The 22,874-nt window shown below is 36.8% G+C and overlaps 1 protein-coding gene across 2 annotated transcripts in view; it reads right to left on the bottom strand.

Moving 5' to 3' along the window:
- The window catches only part of LOC103721719 (E3 ubiquitin-protein ligase RKP), a 28,226-nt gene extending 7,921 nt beyond the window's left edge, over window positions 1-20,305 (bottom strand). For both annotated transcript variants that reach the window (XM_008812029.5, XM_008812030.5), the window contains exons 1-9: window positions 20,005-20,305; window positions 18,133-19,787; window positions 12,528-13,355; window positions 7,046-7,206; window positions 5,834-5,972; window positions 5,456-5,539; window positions 1,611-1,889; window positions 1,376-1,507; window positions 560-759 (exon numbers count right to left, since the gene is read on the bottom strand). In XM_008812029.5, coding sequence (XP_008810251.4) covers window positions 560-759; window positions 1,376-1,507; window positions 1,611-1,889; window positions 5,456-5,539; window positions 5,834-5,972; window positions 7,046-7,206; window positions 12,528-13,355; window positions 18,133-19,632 — 3,323 coding nt within the window. In that variant the 5' untranslated portion in view covers window positions 19,633-19,787; window positions 20,005-20,305. The remainder of the gene's footprint in view (window positions 1-559; window positions 760-1,375; window positions 1,508-1,610; window positions 1,890-5,455; window positions 5,540-5,833; window positions 5,973-7,045; window positions 7,207-12,527; window positions 13,356-18,132; window positions 19,788-20,004) is intronic.
- Window positions 20,306-22,874: the final 2,569 nt, after the last annotated feature.

Genomic DNA, 22,874 nt, shown 5'->3' with positions numbered 1-22,874 from the left:
CTAGTTCTTCAAAAGACAACAGATCAAAATTACTTCCATAACACCAACAAGTTCTTTACTTTCAAGGAGAGTGGGTTAAGTGAATTCTAGTTCAAAAATCAGCAATAAATTTGTAGTTTCAGCTCAATATCCATCACTTTTGAAGAAAGCTGTAAACAACAAGTTTAATATTGTCTATATGGGATGCTTTTACAAAAAACTTACTTCACCACTACTCCAATTAAGGTACTACCAAATGTCAACATAAGCCTGTCCGGATCTTGATTTAGTTAGATTAACTTGAGGCCTCTTTCTTCTGGAGAATTGCATGCAAGTACAGGTCCTGCCTCCATATTGGAATGTCAGATTTTCTTATACATGGCCACACAATCTCATTAAATTTTCCACTCATTATACTCGAATCCTGCAACTCCAACAATTCTTTTAGGTAATTATTCTAAGTTTATCCTTTCTTCTCTAATCATGCATCTGGTTTGATGTTTCTCACATCTTATTGGTCTTATTGCCAAACATTCTGATAAGAAAAATGCATAAGTACAAAACAAGATTTTTAACTTACAAGTCAAAAAGCTCAGCATCCACACCCAAAATTATGTGGTTCAAAATAAAGATGACCAATTCTGTTAGCCTCCGAAGATTCATGTCAGGCCCCAAAATGAATGCTTGAGGGATCTCACGTGTACAGAATTCCAGTATCCTTGCAAGACTGCATGAAAGATCAAAAACAACACCACATTTTCTTTGCTGCAAGTCACCAATCTGCAAAAGAGAGTTTCCTCTCAGGATTCAACAAATCATTACAGAAGGAAAAAAGAAACAATAGCATCGAATCAGTAGTATTCAAGTTTGCAGTCAGCCAATCATAAGAAAATATCATCAATGATCATGTATTTGTGGAACTTAAATATTACAAAGTATAGCGCATAGAGTAGAAATCTTCAGCGCCAACAACGATTAAGCATATTCTGAGAGCAACCATGAAATTCTATTCAGCAAATCAATGGAAAAACACTGTTTCAAACTGAAAATACACATCTGATGACTACTCTACAATTAGAGGTATCCATTGATGAATTTTTAACTTTTTCCAATAATTTTTCAATATTTTTTTTAACTAAATGGAACTGCAAGGGCCTCATTATGAAATATCGATTTTATTATTATCCCAATGGTGCCTGCAGAAGTTTCTAAAGACCTACCATGAGAAACTGAAGATTTTCAGAAAATGAACTACTCAATACAACAAATTAAGCACTAAAAAAAGAATGCAAGTGATTTGCAACCGCAGACTGCCCTAATTTCTGTCACTCAGCAAATCAGATTTGCAATGAATCAGCTTACTAATCCATACACCAGAAAATAACAAAAAGTAAACCTGATAACTCTCCTGCATCTCTCGAATGGACACAGAGAACTCAGTCATGCTCCAGCTAAGAGTGTTGAAAAGCCGATTAAGGAATGAAGAGAATAGCACTTCATCATGGACGCATGCCTCTCTTAATAAGACCTTCATGATGCAAAAGGACCAAAACAACACATTACACAAAATAAAAAGGAAAGATACAATACAGACATAGCAAAAATGACGAGGTATCATATTGTTGTCTAACCTGGAAAAGTGCAGATGACGAAGTTTCCGCATGCTTTGAGGAACCAAATCCTGAACCTTTACATAGCTTTACTAGTATGTTCGTGACTGGAATCCAGGATCTGTTATCAAATGCCAACAGTAATGCCCTTGGCATTCTCCTAACAGCTTCCTTGTTATTCTCGAAAGCAATCAAATAATCCTTGTATTGTACTAAGACTGATATCGATTGGAGAAGAAGATCTTTTATGTCTGCACTTGATATTCGTGGATCATTGAAGTGCTTCACAACAAAGGTTATCTGATAACAAAACATGGAAAATTCAAACTATGAGTTTCCTAGCCAAGTATCTCAAACTGATACAAGATACACCAGGGAAACTGCATACTCAATCCTTATGAGGTTCTTCTAATTTAGACAGCTGCTCATGACATTAATTACCAATCACTTCCAGTTTAGGTTGGTTGTCTGTTGTGATCACAGTCATTAATGTATCTGCAAGGATCTCTGATTTTCTTACTATATGATTATACAATTGTTCAACTTGAAATCTTTTTAGCAGCCTTTTATCTGATCAACAAAGCCTCGTTGGTATGATCAAAGTGTTCGAATTAATATATGAGACAATATCAGGGCAATATTGCTCATATGTCAAACTTAACTATCTAAAAAATCATCAATCAAAAAATATGGTTTATTTATTTACAAACTCAAGCATATTTAACTTACCCAGTTTGGTTAAATTTACAATGTTTAATTTGCCCACACCATTTGTCGATCATCTCCTCCTATCATGATCGGTTCTAAGTTATACTTAAGTTATCCAAAACATGTCTTTGTTTTAAACATTTAAACCATTCATTATGAATTACAATGCCAGATTTATTAGCTCAAAATTGCGATCTATCTTCGTGACACAGCTCTATATGTCATTTTATTAGACCCATTTTGTATTATTGCTGTGAACAGTAAGAATGTAGCATACTGCATGCTCATAAATTCAATTTTAACTAATACATAAGAAGCTAGTTAACAATCTGGAAATGATTAAGCAAAATGAATAGAGAAATATAGTCATACTTTATGTAACACCCTCAATTTTCCTAGCTATAATAACAGCAAGCTAATTGACCAGTAAGACTAATGAGACCAAATAGTAAAGTAGCACTCTTGTTAAACTAGAAGATTTCATGGAAGCAAAGAGCAGATCTACTGGTTTTGAAATCTAGCAGGATGCAATATCTATGACTATCACCATTATCTTAGTCATCAAGCTTATCCAACTACTTGGACACTGCACGGTTACAGCATAGAATTTGAAGCTATAGCCCCCCTAGAGAGCAGATCCACCATCAGAATGAGAACAGTCGATCCAGAAAAACAACCCTAGGTCAATACATAAATAGTTGGCATGCACATTTGCCTGGTAAAGTCTAGAAATTTGGGATTTCATGCATTAACCATCAAACTTTCATTCATAATCGCAACATCATGTCCCTAGGTTTCCAAATTCTAGAAGTCAAAAAAAAAAAGGTATTTCTACATAAAACAGCCAATCACACAATCAACACAGCTAGCTAAAACAAGTTGTCAGTATCCACACCTCAAGGGCACTTTTCGTCAGGTTTTCATGAAGCCCATAGCTCGCTCAAACAACTATATTTAAAATAGAGAAAAGAAAACAAGTATTGCAATACCCTGACCATATTTCTCATGTAAATATTCATTTATATGCTAGGTTGAGTCACCATGTCCAAAACTTCCCTAGCCAGGAAAACCATCTAAAAAAAATCTCAAATAGTTTGAAGAATGACATGGGAATACCTCAAACACCAAGGTGAATAAAAAGCAAAGTAATATACCTTTTCATGAACCCTGGCTAATAAACTCCTAATCTGAACCATTTAAAAATGGAAATGAAGGTAGAAGAAATGTGAACATATTGAACCCCTTTCATCCTGCCTCAGAAACAACTTGTTCATTGAAAACAATATGGATAATAGTACACATGACAATATGCCTTCTCCAAGTCAAACCTACAAACTTTGAGCCTTCTAAAAGCAAGTCACCCAGTGCAATGATAAATGCAAACAACATTGGCATGCACTTGGAGGCACATTGTCAAAGATATCAGTGCACCTGATACTTCTCATAGTCATTGGGCAACGGCACCAGCCATGGTTTTGAAAGATTGTTCAATAAGTGGTCGACACAATAATGTTACCCACTCCTTTTTTAGGATGTAAGAAGACAGATGTTGCATACAGAAACATCACAAGACCATTGATTCTAGAAAAATACATTGGCACTTCAAACAAATTAACCATACCGATCTCCAAGAAGTTGTCTAAGTTTTTTTCCCTCCTTCCAGAAACAATCTCTGAAGGTCCCTGTCCAATTCTGAAAATAATTCATGATCATGCTATGCATATCCATAAAGCCATTTATCTCCGACCAACAACTTTGATTCTTATACACAATTAGCTGAAGTGTCTCCCATATGCCAACTATAGGCAAAATATGATACCATGTCACCTCTTCTCATCAAATGGCATAACATTTTTTATCTCTGAGAAATTTCCTTCCTTTTTAACTAAAAATTAAATTCATCAAAACCAAGTTTTGACACTCATTCATTTAGAGATTCCCGCCGAGTATATCATAATAAACTCATCAAAGATCTTATCTAGAAAATTCTACGAATGTTCTTTCCATTGCACCTTCATATTTACCTTCACATGCTCTGTGTTGCACTTCCCACCCCGTCTGCCTACAATTTAGAGAGACTCGAATCCAAGGATTCTGTAGCGATGTACCCATGTGGATCAAAAAATAAGGACTACAGCCATATTTTCTGTTCAAATGAGAAAGATATGATTCAAGGTTGGCCTACGAATGACAACTAGAATAACCAGTGGAATTGCCCCTCCCATTAATCATGCAGAAAAAAGCCAACCAATCATGGAGTCTTCACTCTAGAATTACTGAACCTACTCCTTATGGTTGGACCTATTTCAAGTGCCTGCAAGATTACTCAAAGTCCTTCCCATTCAACCTCCTCCTCATGAAAGAGAACCAAGTGATAATACACATATACACCTGAGGCTGAGTCCTTCCAATGCCAACAAGCCCTCTTCAATCCTCCCCAAAAATTCAAATAACTTCCAAGATCCCCAGGCTCCTTCTAACTCCTGACCTCCATTGATGCATTAGGTTTCTCTTAGGAAATAATGCCATCATCGTACATTATAGAATTTTAACCTAAAGATTTAGAACAATATTGCAAACAAAAGAAAAGTTAAACAAAGAACTCTTAAAACTAAAATATTTTACATGTACAGATGTATTTTTAGCATGCTCTGCCGTACCACCCCGTACTGCCTGATACGTGGCATACCATAGTGTACTGAGAGAAAACTGGTATGAAACTTTACTTCAAGTCGGTATAAGCCCCATACCGCCTGTACCGACCTGTACCGAGGCAATCTATATCGACCTGTATCGAGACGTACCAGTATAAAAATTGAGAAAAAAAATATTAGAGAGCTACTTCAGTACAGGGTGCTATCGTACCGTACAGAATCAATAAGGCACCGATACGGTACCTGGTACCGAGAATACCGATCTTGATTTTTAGTTTTCTATAATTTTATACATACTACTAGTATGAACGGTTACGTTGGTTTTCTTGTTGCAGCTATTAAACACTGACTCGAATCTGCAATGTTATACACATCTATAGAACTGCATCTTGCATCCTACTAGTAATGTTTACTACAGCAAGAGAAGGATAAAAAAATATATTAAAAAGCAATGGCATTTAAATGCTTCTCAAAGGGAGGAAAGGCTTCACAGCTGACACATACAAATGGAGCAAGCCCTTGTTTGATAAAAATTGCAGAAGAAACAAAAGGAGGATCACTCCTGCGCAATGCATGGAAACAGTCAACCTGCAAAAAGTTATAAAAGAGCTTTCAATTTAATTCGCCATCATCAAAAAAATTACTTAGAAATACGAAATCTACTGCCTCGTGCACACAAAGCCTGGTCACACTGCCTATCAGTAACTGATGCCAGAGAATGTGGGTCCTGACCACTTCAACACTTTGGCATTAAACCTGGGCACACAGCATAACCAGGCTGCAACTGCACATCTTTATGCACATAAGCATGTGCATTAAGCATTACTCATGACAATATTATATTAGATGTAGCCAGATGGGAGAAACCAAATATTCATGTACCACGGATTCGACATAATATTCTGGAACATAAAGGAAAATAGAATCAGTATTGCTCAGAACCAAGAGCAGTTCCACAATCCACATGCATGTTGCATACATTCCTCTTTGCTTCCACCGAGAAAAAAGAGAAATGCGGTACCTGCAGCACATAAAAAAACAGACAACAGCATTCAGATTGGAACAGCCACAATAGTAAAGGAACTGACAAAGACATCACAAAAATACATGTCACCACACCTTATCACAAGAACACATCAGCAAAAGAGCCCCAAATCAATCTTCAAACAGTCAAAACTTAGTTTAAAAAATATTTTTTATTTTTTAAAATGAATTACACATAGTCCTTTCAAACTATCACAACAGCGTTGACAAAGCAGAAAAACCTATTATATGGAAAGCAAGCATTTGTTACTCATTTTGTTTATAAAGCATCTTTTTCTTTCTTTTCCCTTGACTAACTAATATCAGATAGAATATGATACCTTAGAAGGATCAAAATTTTCAATATAACATGGCAGCATTTACAATTCCAAAGCCAAGCCACCATCAATGACAGAGAACTGAAGAAACGCAAGTCTAGAAAACCGAGAATGTTCAGCTATTTTAAGTATTATATATTTTATACAAAACAGTAATACCACACTAACAACTGCAAAACCAAACTTATGTCAGTAATACACAATCAAAAGATGGCAGGTCTTAGAAAAGCAAGAAGGTTTCAGGAGAAAAAAGTATCAGACATCTTTATAAATCATCATTATGTTTCAATACTTGGCATAAAAAGATAAACCAAAAACAATGCTAGCTTGGTATATACAGATACAGCATCCACCCCAGATGTGCAATCCATATGTCACATATTTCTAACATTAATGCAAATAATAAAAATGGTGATTTAGGCACAATATATAAAACCATATTACTTCTCAACTCAAACTTGTTGAAATAATTCATATGACATAAAAATAAACCTTCAGAAGAAGTAATTCAATGAAACAGAAAAGACTGCAGCATTTTTATCTTTGTAGAAAGACCATGAATAAAAAGGGAAGGTCACGATGCTCATCCTCATGGCATCACAAACAAGTATGAACAAGCTGGATGATAACTTGTATGAGAAACTTAAAAAAAGCATATAAAGAACTGTAAAATGCCAAACTGAAGAGATAAATGGCAAGTAGCAGAAATGAAACTGTGCACTGGTATTCTTACCATGCACATTGTCTGACACAATCAACTAATTCTTCACGATAAACATTACGAGCTTCCTTTAAACGCTTTACTTGCTCAATGCAAGATCTTTCTCTTATTTGTTTATCAGTGTCATCTAATAGAGAGATTGATTGTGACTGATGTGTCATGTAGTAGAATGCCTGCATTTCATGAATCTGTGTCAACTTCTGTTGATGGCATACAAATGCAAAAATAGAATTTTAAATTCTATTTAGTGCAAAACCAATAGAAGATCAATTACAATGATAAAAAAGAAAAAGTTCAGAAAAAGTTCATAGTTGGTGTAGGCAAATAATACAAGTATACAAATTTTGAACTGGAGAACAAATTAAATGCATCTCAAGGTACAGTCAGATAGTATACACAACATGAAGCAGCTCAGATAAGTTCGGTTAGTATACAAATTGACATCTGAAAGCTGGATACTCGATGAAACTCTCATATCGTGACAAAATAGCGAGAATCAAACTTTAACAGTCACGACACACAAGAGATCAACTTTGACCGCTATTTTGCATGGCTGCCATCAGTTAAGCTAGATGAGTTCATCCTGAATCTAATAGACTCCAAATATTGCTCCATATATTGCAAAGAAAGCTACCGTCCATAACTTGCGCTCAAAGAAAACACAAACTTAAAAAAAAAAACACACAAAATAGGCAATAGGAATAGAGTAAATTTAAGATTAAACTGATAGTATAAGGATTAAAGAGTCCCTCAGATCATATATATTGCTAATAACTACTTGGCCTTTGCTAAGAACAATGTAAATGAGAGGGAGGAAAAAGGAGTTCAGATCCCTTCATGTGCATTTATGTTGTTGGTGATCCAAGGTTAATTCTTTTACACCCCATGTGTAGTTCTCTCAAGATATACATCCGTTGCATTTTCTTGTGTGCGTCTGTGTCTCCGACCCAAGAGGGGAATTCTATGGCAGTCCAATTATGAACTGTTTCCCTCTCCAACCGCTAACAATTTTCTTTAGAATTCTCCTTAGGTTAAGGAGATTGACTGGCAATGGGACCACCCAGCAAGTCCACGCTTTTTATGAGAGTGCTCTTAACAGTTGGTTTTCTTGCACAGAAATTTCTATCATGAAGATGGAAAAATTTGATAGAAGTTCTTTCAGCAAACCCAGATTTTTTTAAAATTTTAGCAACACCAAAGCATTATAATGGACCAAATCTCAGATAAGCTTCCACCTTTCTTAACGAACCAAACAAATTCTCTCTCTCTCTCTCTCTCTCTCTCTCTCTCTCTCTCTCTCTCATGCATGCGCATGCTTTATGTTTTGCTGTTTTAATTAAAACATTGAATGAAACCTAAGCATGAGCACAGTCTCTCCCTGCCTTTTAGTGGCATGAGAACTAAGAAAAGAGACTGACATATCAGTTTTAGTTTTTATATATTGGAGGGTGGTTTCTTTCTTGCTTTCGGCAAATGTTTTGAAATCTCTTCTCCTCTCTCATGGCATTAAAAGAGTCAAGATCTTGAAGATAAAGGCGCTTGGCATATTTAATATTAATTTTGATATCATGCTTATAATACTCTTTCATATTGTATACTCAACCCAGTTATAGTACAAGAATGGTCTTCAATTATGAGTTTTCATCTTTAAAAAAAATACATTTCATACGTGCAATGTCAGAAATTTATAATGGCAGCCTGATAAAACACATTAATTATAATAAAAATACATTGATCATTCTGTTAAAAGTTAAAACAGTGATTCAGTAAAATTCATTTATAAATTGTTTATTAAAGTCATTTTCTTACTATGCAGAATATGGTAATGCTCAATAGGTAAAACTTGCAGGCGGAAGAGGGTTGACAAAGATGAATCCTAGCTCCACCTGTCTAGTTGTACTCAAACCTAAGGTTAAGTAGCAAAGTGAGTGCTCTATTTACCGCTGAACTACCAAATATTCGTATACTCGGGGAGTAAGATATCATGTACCAGACTACAGGGGCCTGCCAGCCTCGCACAAGTACTCTGTCATGTCCTGGTACTGCTAGGCAACTTGGCATGCACTAGCATTGCTGTACAGTCAAGCACAAGATCACAACATCTACTATGCTACATTAATCATGTTGACTACGGGTATGCTTGCACACATATTCTAAGCTGCATCACAGTTCACCATTAATTTTTTTCACTTTTACAGCTCATTCACCAAAGTCATTTGCATGCACATATCAGATTCAACGCATATTAATGTCCCTCTCCCAAGAAATATTTTATTTTGCTTCTTCCTGGGTTTTTTTCCCTAAAAAATCAAGGTAAAAAAATACAAGGACGCCCAAAACATTATCTGGCAAAAATTATGGAGTCAGAGACCTGCATATCTTCAAAAATAATATCCTAGACATAGTCTTTGAAGGCAAGTTGTAAACAGCATCGACTAGAGGACTATGGAAGGATGGTATTATTTCTTGAGATTGTATTGGTCTACATAAGTGCTTCACTGGAGAGGTGTAAGTTTTTCAATATTATTTATTATGCTTTCTTCCTTTTCCTCTTCAAGTTCTCATCCTTTGATTTCTTAATATGCAGGTGCATGCCTTTGTCTTCTTGCTCTAACTTTTATGACTTCTTACAGCTTCTTTGAAAATAAGAAACTTGTCAAAGTTCGCCAAGATAGATCTTCAAATTCCGAACTTAAGTCCACATTAGAATTGTTCTAAATTTTCTCGTTTTTTGCAAGTCATAATATAAATAATTCCACTACCAGCATCTACACAATAATCAGTAAATCATTCCTTTGGCATTACCAAACAGTATTTTTTTCTATATATATGAAAGTAATTAAGTCAGATCAACATGGCATCAAAAATTAATTCGGGCTTCCCATAAAAGGTTGGCAGCTGCTAGACTAAATCATAAATACATAATAACATAATGTACATTTCTATAACAAGGTCAATGGCGATTGTTAAAGGCACATCAGAAATGTGCTTTAATCCTATTTAGAACACTATAAAAAAAAAAGAAAGGAATATGCACCATCCGATCTTTTATGCCTGTCAGTTAATAATTCAATCATTTGAGCAATGAAAAACAAGCTGCCCCCTAGCTTTAGTTAAAACCTTGGATCACCAAGGACGTATTTTCGTAGCCATAGCATTTCATCATATTACTTTTAGTACTTTTAATTCTTAACATCATCGAGAAGTCCTTTCAAGGGTTCAAGATTTTTTTTTTGGGGGTTCCTTGGTTATAATTGCATGGCATACTAAAAGTTCATAATTTAACAGTCATAGTGCGTCGTCTGTTACTTCAAGTATGAGCAATTCAAATTCATAATCCTTCAAGTCTGCATAAACAGGTTTCTGGAAGTATAATATTCAAGTTATTTGAAGGTCCATTTGACAAGAATTCTCCCAAGATGTAACAATGTAGTCCCCCTGTTCAATAGATAGGTGTGTTTAGCACTACCAGGATGATCAAAAAGTAGCACACTTTACATGAGGATCGCATAGAATGAACTGTGAACTATTTCAGATCAATTATAGCCAAGGTCCGCCGTACCGGTACCGATACCGGTCGGCGTACCGGTGGCGGCCCGGACCGGTCCCGTACCGGTCACGTACCGGTCACATACCGGTTCTCCAACAATAAACCATCGGTACCGGATTCCACGCTGATTTAGTACCGGTCCCAAATCGGACCGGTACGTACCGGCCGGTACGGACCAGTACGGCAGACCATGATTATAGCTACTCAAAAACAAGACACCTATACATATTATACACACATATATACATATTGACATATATATACATATTATATATACTTATATATCTACATATATGAGATGGACTTTGCTCCTCTGAAGGGAAGAGGTTAACGTATTTTTTTCGACTCCATAATCAATAATGGAACTTCCAAATAGAAGATCCGTACGGTCATCATGATCTATACCACTAAAGTGCCTAGAAATCAAAAATCATGTATTTTGATGGTTTCAAACCAATGCATCATGGAGACACAAAATGGATAGTTTCCATTATGCTAGTGTGGTAAAATACATAATAAATCATTTAAACTAAGCATCCACCTTATTGATCCTGGTCTACACACATTAAGACATATATAGATTGAAAATCAATAGATTTTAATGCTTAGATCATAACAAAACATGATCTTATATTATTTTAATTGTTCATTTTTGTCCATATGATACATAGGTTAAAGGCTACTAAAACACATAATTCATGGTTTTTAGGCACTTTTAGTGGTATAGATCATGATCGACCATGTGGATCTTCGATTTCGTTGCCCCATTATTGATTTTGAAGTCAAGAAGAGTAAGAGAAGCAAAGTCCATTCCGATACATATCCTCACCTTAGTACTTTCGCCTTCTTCAGTTATTATAATACATGCTTTTCCTTCTTTGTCCACATCAGGAAAACTATTGACCTTTTTTTGCTTATTCATTCCTAGATGTAGTAAAAAGAGAGAGAGAAGAAAATTTTTGTCCTAGATAGACACAAATGCCATGGTTTGATACATGAAAGATGGAAGGAAATAGGTGCAATGATATTGATCATTCTGTTCTTTATGTTTGAGTTGATTTTTATCAATTCATCACACGGTACTACACGCATGAAACTAAATGCATATCTAGGAATATAAAGGTTTATTCTCGGTGTTCCAAAACTATGAACATTGATACCAGCATCCGATTTATCAAGTTCTAAAAGCCCAAAACATCAAAAATTCAACCTTTTAACATCATAGGTGCAATCACATTTCCAAAAATGTACATATAATGGATTATTTTAAAAATCACAATCCATCATTCTAACGTACATAGTAACCATTAAATCTAAGATTTAATATGAAATGATTGAATTATACCCTAGCAAATTTTAAGAGTATTGATGCTAGAAAATAAATATAGCAGGATATGCAAAGAGACGAACAACAATGGATGATACAAGAATTTATTTAAATTAGAATGCCTGTTTTGCTCACATTTTGCAAAGCAAGACATTTAAGTAAAAAATAACAATGATAATGTTTATCCTCCTTTGTGATATTCCACTTTATTGACCATCAATAGGCCACCATCATTATGTTGCAGACTGGTTAGAAAGTGTTAGAAACCTAGTGTTGCAAGGAAAAGGCAGTGGGTTGTCAACAACGGAAGTGACATTATAAATTTCCCAATTTTTTGCCAAGTTTTCAAGATGCACATTGTTCGTGTATGAAATAGAAAAAGATTACAAAAGAAATTCAGTTTTTTATCGGATTTGACCCAAGTTCTTGATGCTTGAACTATACAAGAGATGCACACTCTAATCTCAGCAAGAAATCATCATCACCAACAGTAAGCAAATTCAAGGCATGGTATATCACTTCATACAGAAGAAATACAAAACAATATATGCAATTGGCATATGCATAGTTTTATGACCTATGGAAGAAAAGATAATATACGAGTTCAATTTACTTGCCTGCCTGAAGTTTGGAGCAACAGCTAAATGATACAACAATAGCATAATATCAAGCAACTCCTCTTCTCTTAATGTGCCTGAAGATAATTGATTGGTCATCGGTACACTCTCCAAATGCTGCAAGGATTGATATCCAAAGTCAGTTTCCGACTGATCACTTGAACTTGGTTTATCTGCAATCTCATCACTCAAACTCCTCACACTGCACTCTGCTGCAACATGAGCTGATCTCTCTGGAATAGGACTGCAAGTCCCCTTTGAACTTTTAGTTGCATATCTGATATTATCTTTTGAAGTTTGGACAACATCAACATCAGATATTGAACAGCAGCAAGGCTTTTGCCTTGTAGAATGTGTTATTCTTGTATCTTCATCATCCATGCAGCCTTCATCCCAAAATACCTTTTCAGTTTCTAAACCATTGACTTGGTAAGACTTTAATACATGATTCACTGAGCCTCCAATTCTAGGAGTCCTAATGCAATTTGGATCAGCTTTGAGAAACAAATCCACAGGAAAGCTTCTCTTTCCGCCCCTATGAAGAAATCCACCATCTGTTCCAGCATTCATTCTAGAGCCCTTCATCGAACCAGGGAAATCTTCCATGGAAAACCCTTCAGATAGGAAATGGAGGATTACTGTATACAAAGAGACAAGTATAGAATTGCTTGAAACACCTGAAGGAGGATTCTTATGATCTGCACCTCTGACCTTTAATATGAGATTCTGTAAAAATGTCCTAAACACAGACCCAGGTAACTGAGGGGGAGATACTGGAGGTATGAAATGTATGACCAGACTACAGATTTCCTGTTGCATTTCTTCAATCTGCATATTATGCAAGCCTAATATTAATCTTGATACATGTTTAGGATAAATATGTCACTTCATGATTCCTAAACTTATTTTCTAATGCACTATTTTAACAAAATAGCAGTGGAGTTGTTGTCCCTAAATTGTGGACTTAGGAGCTGATCGGCATGGCACTGTACAGATTGTGTCAATGCCTTACTGAAAATGTAGCACTGACAAGCACCAACTGCATGCCAGTACTTTGCCTGCTAACATGATGGATGTAAAAGCATGCCAATCACTTGCACAAACAGCACAGCATGATCCATATGGTGCAAGTGCCAGCACTCAGTACTTGAATCCTTTTCCTAAATGCACCAAGGGGAAGCAATAGTTATAACAGGCATACTAGCAAGGCATGAATCATAACAAACATTATTCCATGCATAAATAACCCACACAAACTAATAGACATGTAACAACACAAAACATAATTGAAAAAAAAAATATATGTATGTATATTATGTGGAAACTTGTTTAGTGTCATTTTAGAAGAGACGCTTTAGAGACCAAGATATAAGAATTCTCTTACCAGACTTTTGGATTTAACTATATCTGGGTATAAAATAATTTATAAGCTTTTAACATTTGAGAAATACCTCGATATTTAACAGTTGAAATCATGGTATGCCGTACCAGCCCGGACCGGTTCGTACTGGCCCGTACTGGCCAGTACGAATCGGTCCGGGCTGGGACCGATACCGGATCAGCATAGGATTCGGTACCGGAAGCTTTTCATTGAGAAACTGGCCGGTGCGACTTCCATACCAGTACGGAACCGGTACAAGACCGGTATGTACTGGTACGTACCGATCCGAGCCGCCACCGGTACGCCGACCGGTACCGGTACAACGGACCTTGGTTGAAATTTTGACCTAAAGCCAAAAATCTAAAATTGAACTAAATAGCAATTCTCTTACCAGACTTTTGGATTTGACTATATCTAGGTATAAAGAAAATCATAAGCTTTGAGAAATACCTCAATATTTAACAGTTGAAATTTTGACCTACGGCCAAAAATCTGAAAATGAACTAAAGCAGAAAATTCAACTTTTTATCCTACTGGATTTTGAATTTTTGAGTATTTCTTTTGAATTCAACTAGGGGGTTGTTCTTTACTTGCATGTAATACCTTCAACAAACATTTATCTAAATGGTATTCATATAAACAAACCTATCTATCTCTTTATTTTGTAGTCTGGATGCCAACTCGTAGGCTCAACTTACTTGAACTGGCAATGAACCCATCAAAACGACCAACTTAGTCAACCACCTTAGGGTAACCAACCTTCTTGATAAACAAACTTAGTGGGCCCTACTTCCCAAACTGCCCTTCCAAGTCTACAAATAGAAGCTAATAGTGTGGTTAAGGAGAGAAGAGGAAGAGAAGACTGGGCTTTTAGGAGAGTGAAGAAGGGAAGCTTGCACCAGGAATTATGAAGTTCATTGGTTTTATATAATAAGTGACTTTTCCATACTGTTAAAATTTAATATTAAAAAAAGTTGTATGCCATTTTTCAGTCTCTTGGTCGCTTTTAAGTATCAATAAGAATCCCATTTCCTATGGTCCTTTCAAAAGTTTATGGATCCTTTGCAAGTATTTCTTCCATATGTTTCGAAAAATGTCTTTTTGGTGTTCTTAGACGTATTCTATAGCAAGTTCACATGTCATTTTGAATTTCTAAAACCTTGCAATCATTTCCAAAGTTTATGATCTTTGAAATTTCATCTCTACAGTTGGCATCATTACAAAGTTATAATGAAACCATCATTTAATTGTCAATGATTATTTGGAAATCAGGACTTAGTTTAAAAACAGCTTCCATTTCTATTTTTAAAAAAAATGAAACTATGCAATACTATTTCTAAAATCGTTTTTAACTTGTCTATGTCTTCTGACTTGTAATCATATCTTTATCAGACTCTTTTTTACATTTGGTCATGAAATAAAGTGCCTGATTACCACTAGGGCTTTCTAATTAAGTATTTCATAATGTCAGTGAATTTTTATCTAGTGTAAAAAAAAATATCATACTTAACATACATGAATGGACCATTAGCTAGCTGGCATATGAGTGGCTTCATTTGACTTATCAATAAAAAGCCTCTAGGTAGGCAGTACTGATGACCTCATTCCAATTATAGATGATGGTACATATGGACCCCTAGCCAAATAATATATGAGTGGCCTCACTTGAATTGTCAAAAAGGAACTTCTAGATCGATGACATACATCGGCCCTTGGTCAAGTGGAATAAGTTGACCTCAAAGATAGGAGTAGCCCTAGCTATATTAGTGAACAGGATAACATAAGTAGCCTCATCCGAATTATCTATGACACCTCAATTGCATTAGCAATGAGGATATGAGTGGTTTTGTTCTTCTTGGCATCTATTATTTTGGTGCAACTTTTTTGGTTCTTAAAAAGAAATAGTTGAAAATGTTCAGTTGTATGAAATGAATTTCTAGGTCAAATTTAAAACAAAAGCTTTTTTAGGGTTTTTTGCAAGTCCCCTTGCAAATACAGCTTATTGCATATTTACCCTTTGAAAATCATTATTTGTAATATATACCGTTCAAATCATCTTGTTTTCACATGAACTCTCCTCCCATTAGATTTTTAGTTAATGATGTTAATAAAAAACTATTTTGAGTATCATTTGACATTATTAACCTTTTTATGTTAATACTCATGAAAAATTTAAATTCAAATCGTATTGAAAAGAGCTAGAATTCTATATAATTTTTTCAAGGATATTGATACAAAAGGGTAATATAGTTATTTTATACTTAAAATGGTTATTTATCATATACAATATATCAATTTTCTGTTTACTTTTGAAGATGCATGTACAATTGACTATAGAGAATTTTTATCTAAAAGTTATTGGTTATCATATATTGTATAGTTAGTTGCATGATGTTTGATCATATGACTTCTTTGATGATAATTAAATTTTAAGCTGAGCTCCATCAAGTATGATGATCACACCTTAAAATTTGTGTAAAGTCAAGCCTCAAGTCATGACAAGAAATGTAACATACTTGGTAACAAGGAAAAGAAAAAAAATTTGTGTTGCTACGCAAAGAGAAAGGAGGGATTTCAAAAGAAAAATATATAAATTCGAATGGTCAAGTTTATCATCATTCAATGAAGGGAGAGAAAAACAACTGAATAAATTATGGATATATGTAAGAAGCCTGAGGGTGGCAGTTCTTGTCCAAAATTTTAATTTGGATTTAATTCTACTATAGATTTTCAACAGTGTAACTTGAGTTTCGAACAACTATAGTAGTATATGATTTCGGAGTGCCTAGATAAGATGCATCTTCAAATATGGTAGACACACCAAATGGGCCTGTTTTGACAAGCCATCTGGCCTAAAAGGGCTAAGACAAATTATAAACATAAGTAGTTGCAGCATTTGAGTCAACGGTGGAGTTATGACTACGTACTTGGGAGACCAAGTACAAAGAGGGGGGAAATGAATGGACCAATAAAATTATACTACAATTGTTATTCGTCTCCAATAACCATGACTTAGTTTACTATAAGGCACTACGATCTCGATATTTTCCATTATTAGGATACAAGGGCTCAAAGAAATTTAATTTTGTTTTAAATTATATTATTCACATGTTACTCTACCAAATAGTGAAGCGACTATTCTAGCAAGAATAAGTAATACAGACCTTGTGGACCACCATATAATAATTTAATTATATTGCAAAAAGAAGGAATATATGTGGTGAAATGACTTTTACCAAGTCGAAAAGTGGAAGGAAAATCATCTATACTAAAGAAGTGAAGCCAAGACAACATGGAACTTTGAGGAGCTAGAAGAGAGACAAATGGTGAGAAACAGAGCCCAGATCACTGGGCTTGGTTTTTTTATTTAAAAAAATACAGAAAGATATGGCTCTCTAACATAGCCTTCAGATTTATATTTTCATGAGCAGTCTAGCTTCATTCTTAATGTCATTTCAACAGATGAAGGGGTCAACATAGGCTTCTATATGACTAATAATACCTGTCTGAACATATGATATTACATGGGCGATCCATTTTAAACAACTTCATTTTTTTTCATAATTAATCTGAGCCAATTGCTATGGTAGTGTGGCTACAGAGGCAAAAAGGATTGTCAGGCTGCGCCTCTAACTTGAGCACAGAATAGTGAAAAAATGACAGATGCACTGCTGCTGATGAGTGATAATTGCATGATTACGTCGAATTCAGAATAAGAGGAGCTTTTAAGTTGTCATCAGCAGGTTTCAAAACCTCAAAATATACTACCAGCACTGCCAAAAGATAAAAGAGCATGAATAAACTTCAATCACTCAGCAAGAAAATTGATTATGATAATGGAATGTCGTGTAGATGAATAAAAATACAACCCTTTTCTAAACACAATAGCTTTTCAGTTTAGATCAATATATGGTGAATGTTGATTAAATTCTATCGCATTAAGTACAGAACTTTTCAAAATCTTTGACGGCTGTCCAAGTCTCCGCAGACCAACTTGAAACTCTGATTGATGGCATAACATATGTCACCCAAAAGATAACCACTGATCATGCCATATTTATATTAATGATATCTCATAGATGAAAAGTTGTTTTCCTTTGCTATACAAGCTACTTATAGAGAGAGCAAAATACATTTTAATCTTGAACCCCAATGTAAAACCAAGATAGTTCCTACTTTAAATAATGAAAAGCATAAATACCAATCAAAAACAGCATATAATACCTTATTTACAGCTGCAGACAATGCTGTCATTGTCATCATCATGCTACTTTCAGAACCAATGTCTTCAGATGAACCAGGCCACCAAACTGATGGAATAAGGCTGTGCAAATCCTGCTTGTTCGGGCTCTTTCTGGACAGGAACCCCTCCAGTGAGAATCCAAAATCAGGTGACTTCCACAACAAGACCATCATGTCTTCACGCCTAAGAATATGGCAGGCCAGTGCTAGATAAGGATATGATCCAGAATAAGGGCATTCCATCAGTACAATTGGTGCCACTTTGCAACTACAAGAAAGTGCCACAATTACATGCTGGAACAAAGAACTTGATCCTGAAAACTCTAAAAAAAGGTCAATAATTTGATCCAAAGATGCATAATCATGTGGTTCCTGTGCTCCAAATACTTCTAATAAGAATGATACAAAGGCATCCCATGCCATATATTCAGCACACTCCTCACTTTCCTTGATTAAGTTAAAGAACTCCTCGCAAATCCCACGAGATATGGAAGAGAATAGTTCCTTGAGCGGTGCAAACCTTTTCAACCTCCTAAATTTCTCAAAGTATGCTGACTCAGATTTATCCAAGCACTGTACCTCAAATAGCCTGCACAAACACTGGAGCAAATAAGTAGCAAAGTATCTGGAACTAGGTGGAGCCTGGATAGGAAGAAACCCATCGATCGGGTACTTGAATGGCCGGGCCCCAAAATTCAAATCACAGCACTCTCCTTTAGAAAGAGAAATTGCAGGATAGTACCCAAGCCCACGCTCCATCTTACGAACACCATCGAATGCCACACCAAGAGATTCCCCGTTCCTATAAAAGGAAATCATGTCAGCATCCAAATCGATGCAACATCCAATTACATCACCAACAACCCATGACTGACCATAGGACTTGGGTTCCTTGTTCCATTTGCTTACCCTCTTCCCATCAAAAGCATATGAATCCTCTGCATCTCCAACACCTTTGCGATCAGTGAAGGGACATAAAATGGTGGCCCATCCAAGCTGCTGAACCCCTGAAGTTTCTAAAGTCACTTCATACATCCACTTCCCCTTCCACACACAGGAATTAGCTCGGGCACTACTGAACTCAGCAAGGCTTTCTATAAGCAGTGGCTTCCTTATAATCTTGATATCTCCACAAATGCTTGCATCATCTATAACGACAACATCCGGGCCTGACCCATGTTTCGCAATAGACATGCCATCTCTGTTACGGCTATCTACTGCTGGATCAAGCTGAAACCTTGGCAGTTGGTTCCTCAAAATGGAACGGATGAATTCAACATCAATTGAAGTACCAGACGGACAAATTGACTTGTAAGGCAAATCAAATATATGCTCCAGAGTGCGTTCCACTGACTGATTACCAATGTCATCGCAGTATGAAATCAAGTGAGAATTTTGAGAAACTCCTCTCGGATCATCATCCGACAATAAAACAGCCAGGCCCGACAAGAATCCATTATGCCTTAGACTATCTTCAGCCATGAAATTTCACGGCTAACAAACTATACTTTTTCCGCTTCCTCAACACTATCAGCCTATTCGACAATAAATTACTATTAATTTCTTGCAAGCCGCTTCTTCTTCAACCCATTAAAATTCAAAGAGGTACACAATCTGTTATCAAATAACATAAAAAGCTGCAAAACAAACAAATTCAAAGAGAAGTGAGGAAAAATCCACATTTGATCAGTCTTCATCAAATTCAAAGAGAAAAATCCTAAAGAAAAGGATAAATCAACCCAAAAGGCACTAAATTCGAGAATTCTCGACATTTTCATCGAGAGACACAAAGAATCAAGATTTCGATCAAAGTAAAGCAACAGTTGATAGAGATATCGAGCAGAGGAGACGGACCTAGGGGCGCCAGGGCTCCGGAAGCCGAATTCTTAGCGAAGCAGAACTAGGATTTCACATAGACCATGAATAGGGCCGCGCGGAGGGAGCATTAGGGTTCGCGGACGCCATGGACGAACAAGAAGAGAAGGAACAAATAAAACGGGAAGAGAAGAGACGGGAGAAATGGGTTCAATTCTTTCAACGAATATGGAAGGCCACGCGGGCGCCCGCACGCTGACCCTCGGAGGCGGTGCGAGGAGTCAATCAAAACGGGTCGACGGGTCGTGTGGCGAGCTAAGGGAGATGACGTGGCGACCGCACCTTCCTCCGAGTTCCAGCGCCGGCCCTAGGAGAGAGAATTCGCACGTGCGACGGGGTTATTCTACTCGCGATTTTCTCGGCGCGATATTTCGAGGGCTGGCTCGATGGGATCGCAGCACCGGTGGTGAGCCGGAACAGGTGCCGTACTGGCTTTTTCTCCCATTTGGTTGGAGGAGTTCGCTGGTTTCTGCTTTAGCTTTTGTTTGCTTTGGCTCAGCGAAGCGGAAAGCTCTGCCCCGCCATTAAAAGCCTTCTCGGATTGTGACCGCATAGTGATGTGACTTTAAAGCGATGCATGTAGATGTTGCAATATCAATTTAGGCTAGGTTGGAGGAGTTCGAGGCTAAATTGAAATGGGAGTTGTGGTGACTTATGGAGGCAGCACAATGTTGAGGAGGCGGTGGGACGTGGATCAAGCTAGGCCAATGAATAGGATCATTGATGCATACACCATTTTGAGAGATGCCCAAATTGGCTATTGGATCCATTTATATCAATTTACTTGATCTTAGTGTATATTATGTGCCAAGGTGCCTAGCCCTTCTCGCATCTACTTTGTTGGGGTGGATTCAAGTTCGTCATTTGAATTAGATATTAGGTTGGATGAAATTATTTTATTCTCTTTCTTAAAAAATTCGACCGGCTCGTTAAGTTTTAATAAATTTTATTTTTTATATTTTTTCCCGATCTACCTTAAACGACCCAACAAGAAAAAACTATACTTTTTTATTTAACCGGACAATAACACGATGCTTATTTCATAAGAATGTACTTATTGCTGCTAAATTTTTGAACCGAGGTCGGGACACTGCTCAACTAACTTTGAGGTCGGTAAGAACCGAGCTGAGTGAGGTCGGATGAAATCGAGGTGAGGAAGAACTTGTTGCCTTCAAAGCTAACTTGCAAAAAATTCACTTGACACAAAACCTTCCAATACTTAAGTTAGAATAATAGAGCAACAGTGTGGACGAGAAAAAATTTGTAGAAAAGTGTTCTCCAAAAATAAGTTTTTTTAGAATTTCCGAGCTATCCTTTTATATAGAATAGTATACTAATTCGTTATTTGATTTGGCGCAACGTGTCTTAATTGTATGGTAACAGTCGGCTGCACATTAACGACATAGTAACCATCCCACGTGAGCACGTGGCCGCAAGTACGCCGATCATGCATTGACTACGGTATTGTTATAACTGTTGGTCTTTATTAATATGTGCAGAGTGGCATCTCGATATTCACCAAAGTAGTTTATCTATGTTAATATCGGGGTCAATGAGATCTGTCTAAGTTGAGATCAAAATATTCAATATTTTATCTACAATACTAAAAAAAAAAGAAAACTTTTTGGCGATCAGATGTATCGAGTTGAATGAGTTGACAAATCGCTCATCCTATATTTCTTTTCGGTGCATGACAATATATTTCTTTGATAGAAATATTGGATGGAGACGCACGCAATGTCCGCGAGCCTCCATCAATTCCCATGCATACAATGTACGGGAGCTCGTTTTTGCGGGTACGCTACGCGTTTCCGCCTGCCAATCATGGCAAATTTTTGAAAAATCACCTAGTCATCGTCTACAAAACACGACACGCTGCTTTCTAGAAAGACTAGAATGCCCGAGTTAACGTGCCTCATTGAAAATTGAAAAAGGTAATCATCCATCCTTGCATAGCTCACGTCACCAAAGAAGCCCAACTACACTGACCATGCGGTTGCTGGAAACTGGACCCGAGAGTGGCCGCAGACCGAAAAAGAGGAGCCCGGTAGGAGTTGCGATGGCGGACAGCTTTTTTCGGAGAACCTATAAGAAGCCGATAGCCGGAGATTTCGGTACCGACCCTTCAATGCTTAAGTCAAAAAAAAAATTTTTGGTGGAGCAAGTAGAAAGATTACCTAAAAGAAAAGATCCCCTTTTAGAAGAAAGAAGTCCCCTTTTTATAAGAGGAGTGTAGGGGTTGCCTGTGACTGGACCTGACTGTGCGAATTAATGAGTTACCGTAGTGATTGGACGTGATTGTGTGAATTAATGCATTACCATAGACGGCCCGAGATTTTGGGCTGGCTGTCGGTCCGTTGATATCGTGCGTATTTAATCATTGACAGTCGTTGAGGCGGAGATCGCGGGATTGGACCCCGGATGAGGAGGAGGGGACTTGATTTCCGGTGGAGTGGGAGGGTCTGCTTCTTCCTTTGACTAGGTCTTCTTTGGCCTTAAGGTCGATCGGGCTCAACTTAGCTGAGATCAAGGCTGCAAGCTGTGGGGCCAGGCGCCTTGAGAGTTGCTGTCGTCGCGCTCGCCATCAAGTGCCGGCAATTTATCCACGTGTTTTGAGCAATCCATTTTTCCCCCAACAATACCAATCAAATGTTGCATGGGACATTGAAATATGTGTGATGCATGTCAAAATATTTTAGTTAAATGCAATTGCATCACAACTTCTTGGCTAGAAAGTAAATAAGCTTCATCATGATTTATAAAAATAATACCCCACCATTTACCTGCCGAAAGCTATAAATCGTATGTTACATTATGTTGTACAAACTAGCCATTGTTGTCCCTGGAAT

The sequence above is a fragment of the Phoenix dactylifera genome, chromosome 5, assembly GCF_051530095.1.
Source record: "Phoenix dactylifera cultivar Ajwa chromosome 5, Ajwa_hap1_PhDact_Kaust_v1.1, whole genome shotgun sequence".
In the NCBI taxonomy this organism is placed as follows: Eukaryota; Viridiplantae; Streptophyta; class Magnoliopsida; order Arecales; family Arecaceae; genus Phoenix; species Phoenix dactylifera.
This window is presented reverse-complemented; position numbering and strand designations above follow the sequence as displayed.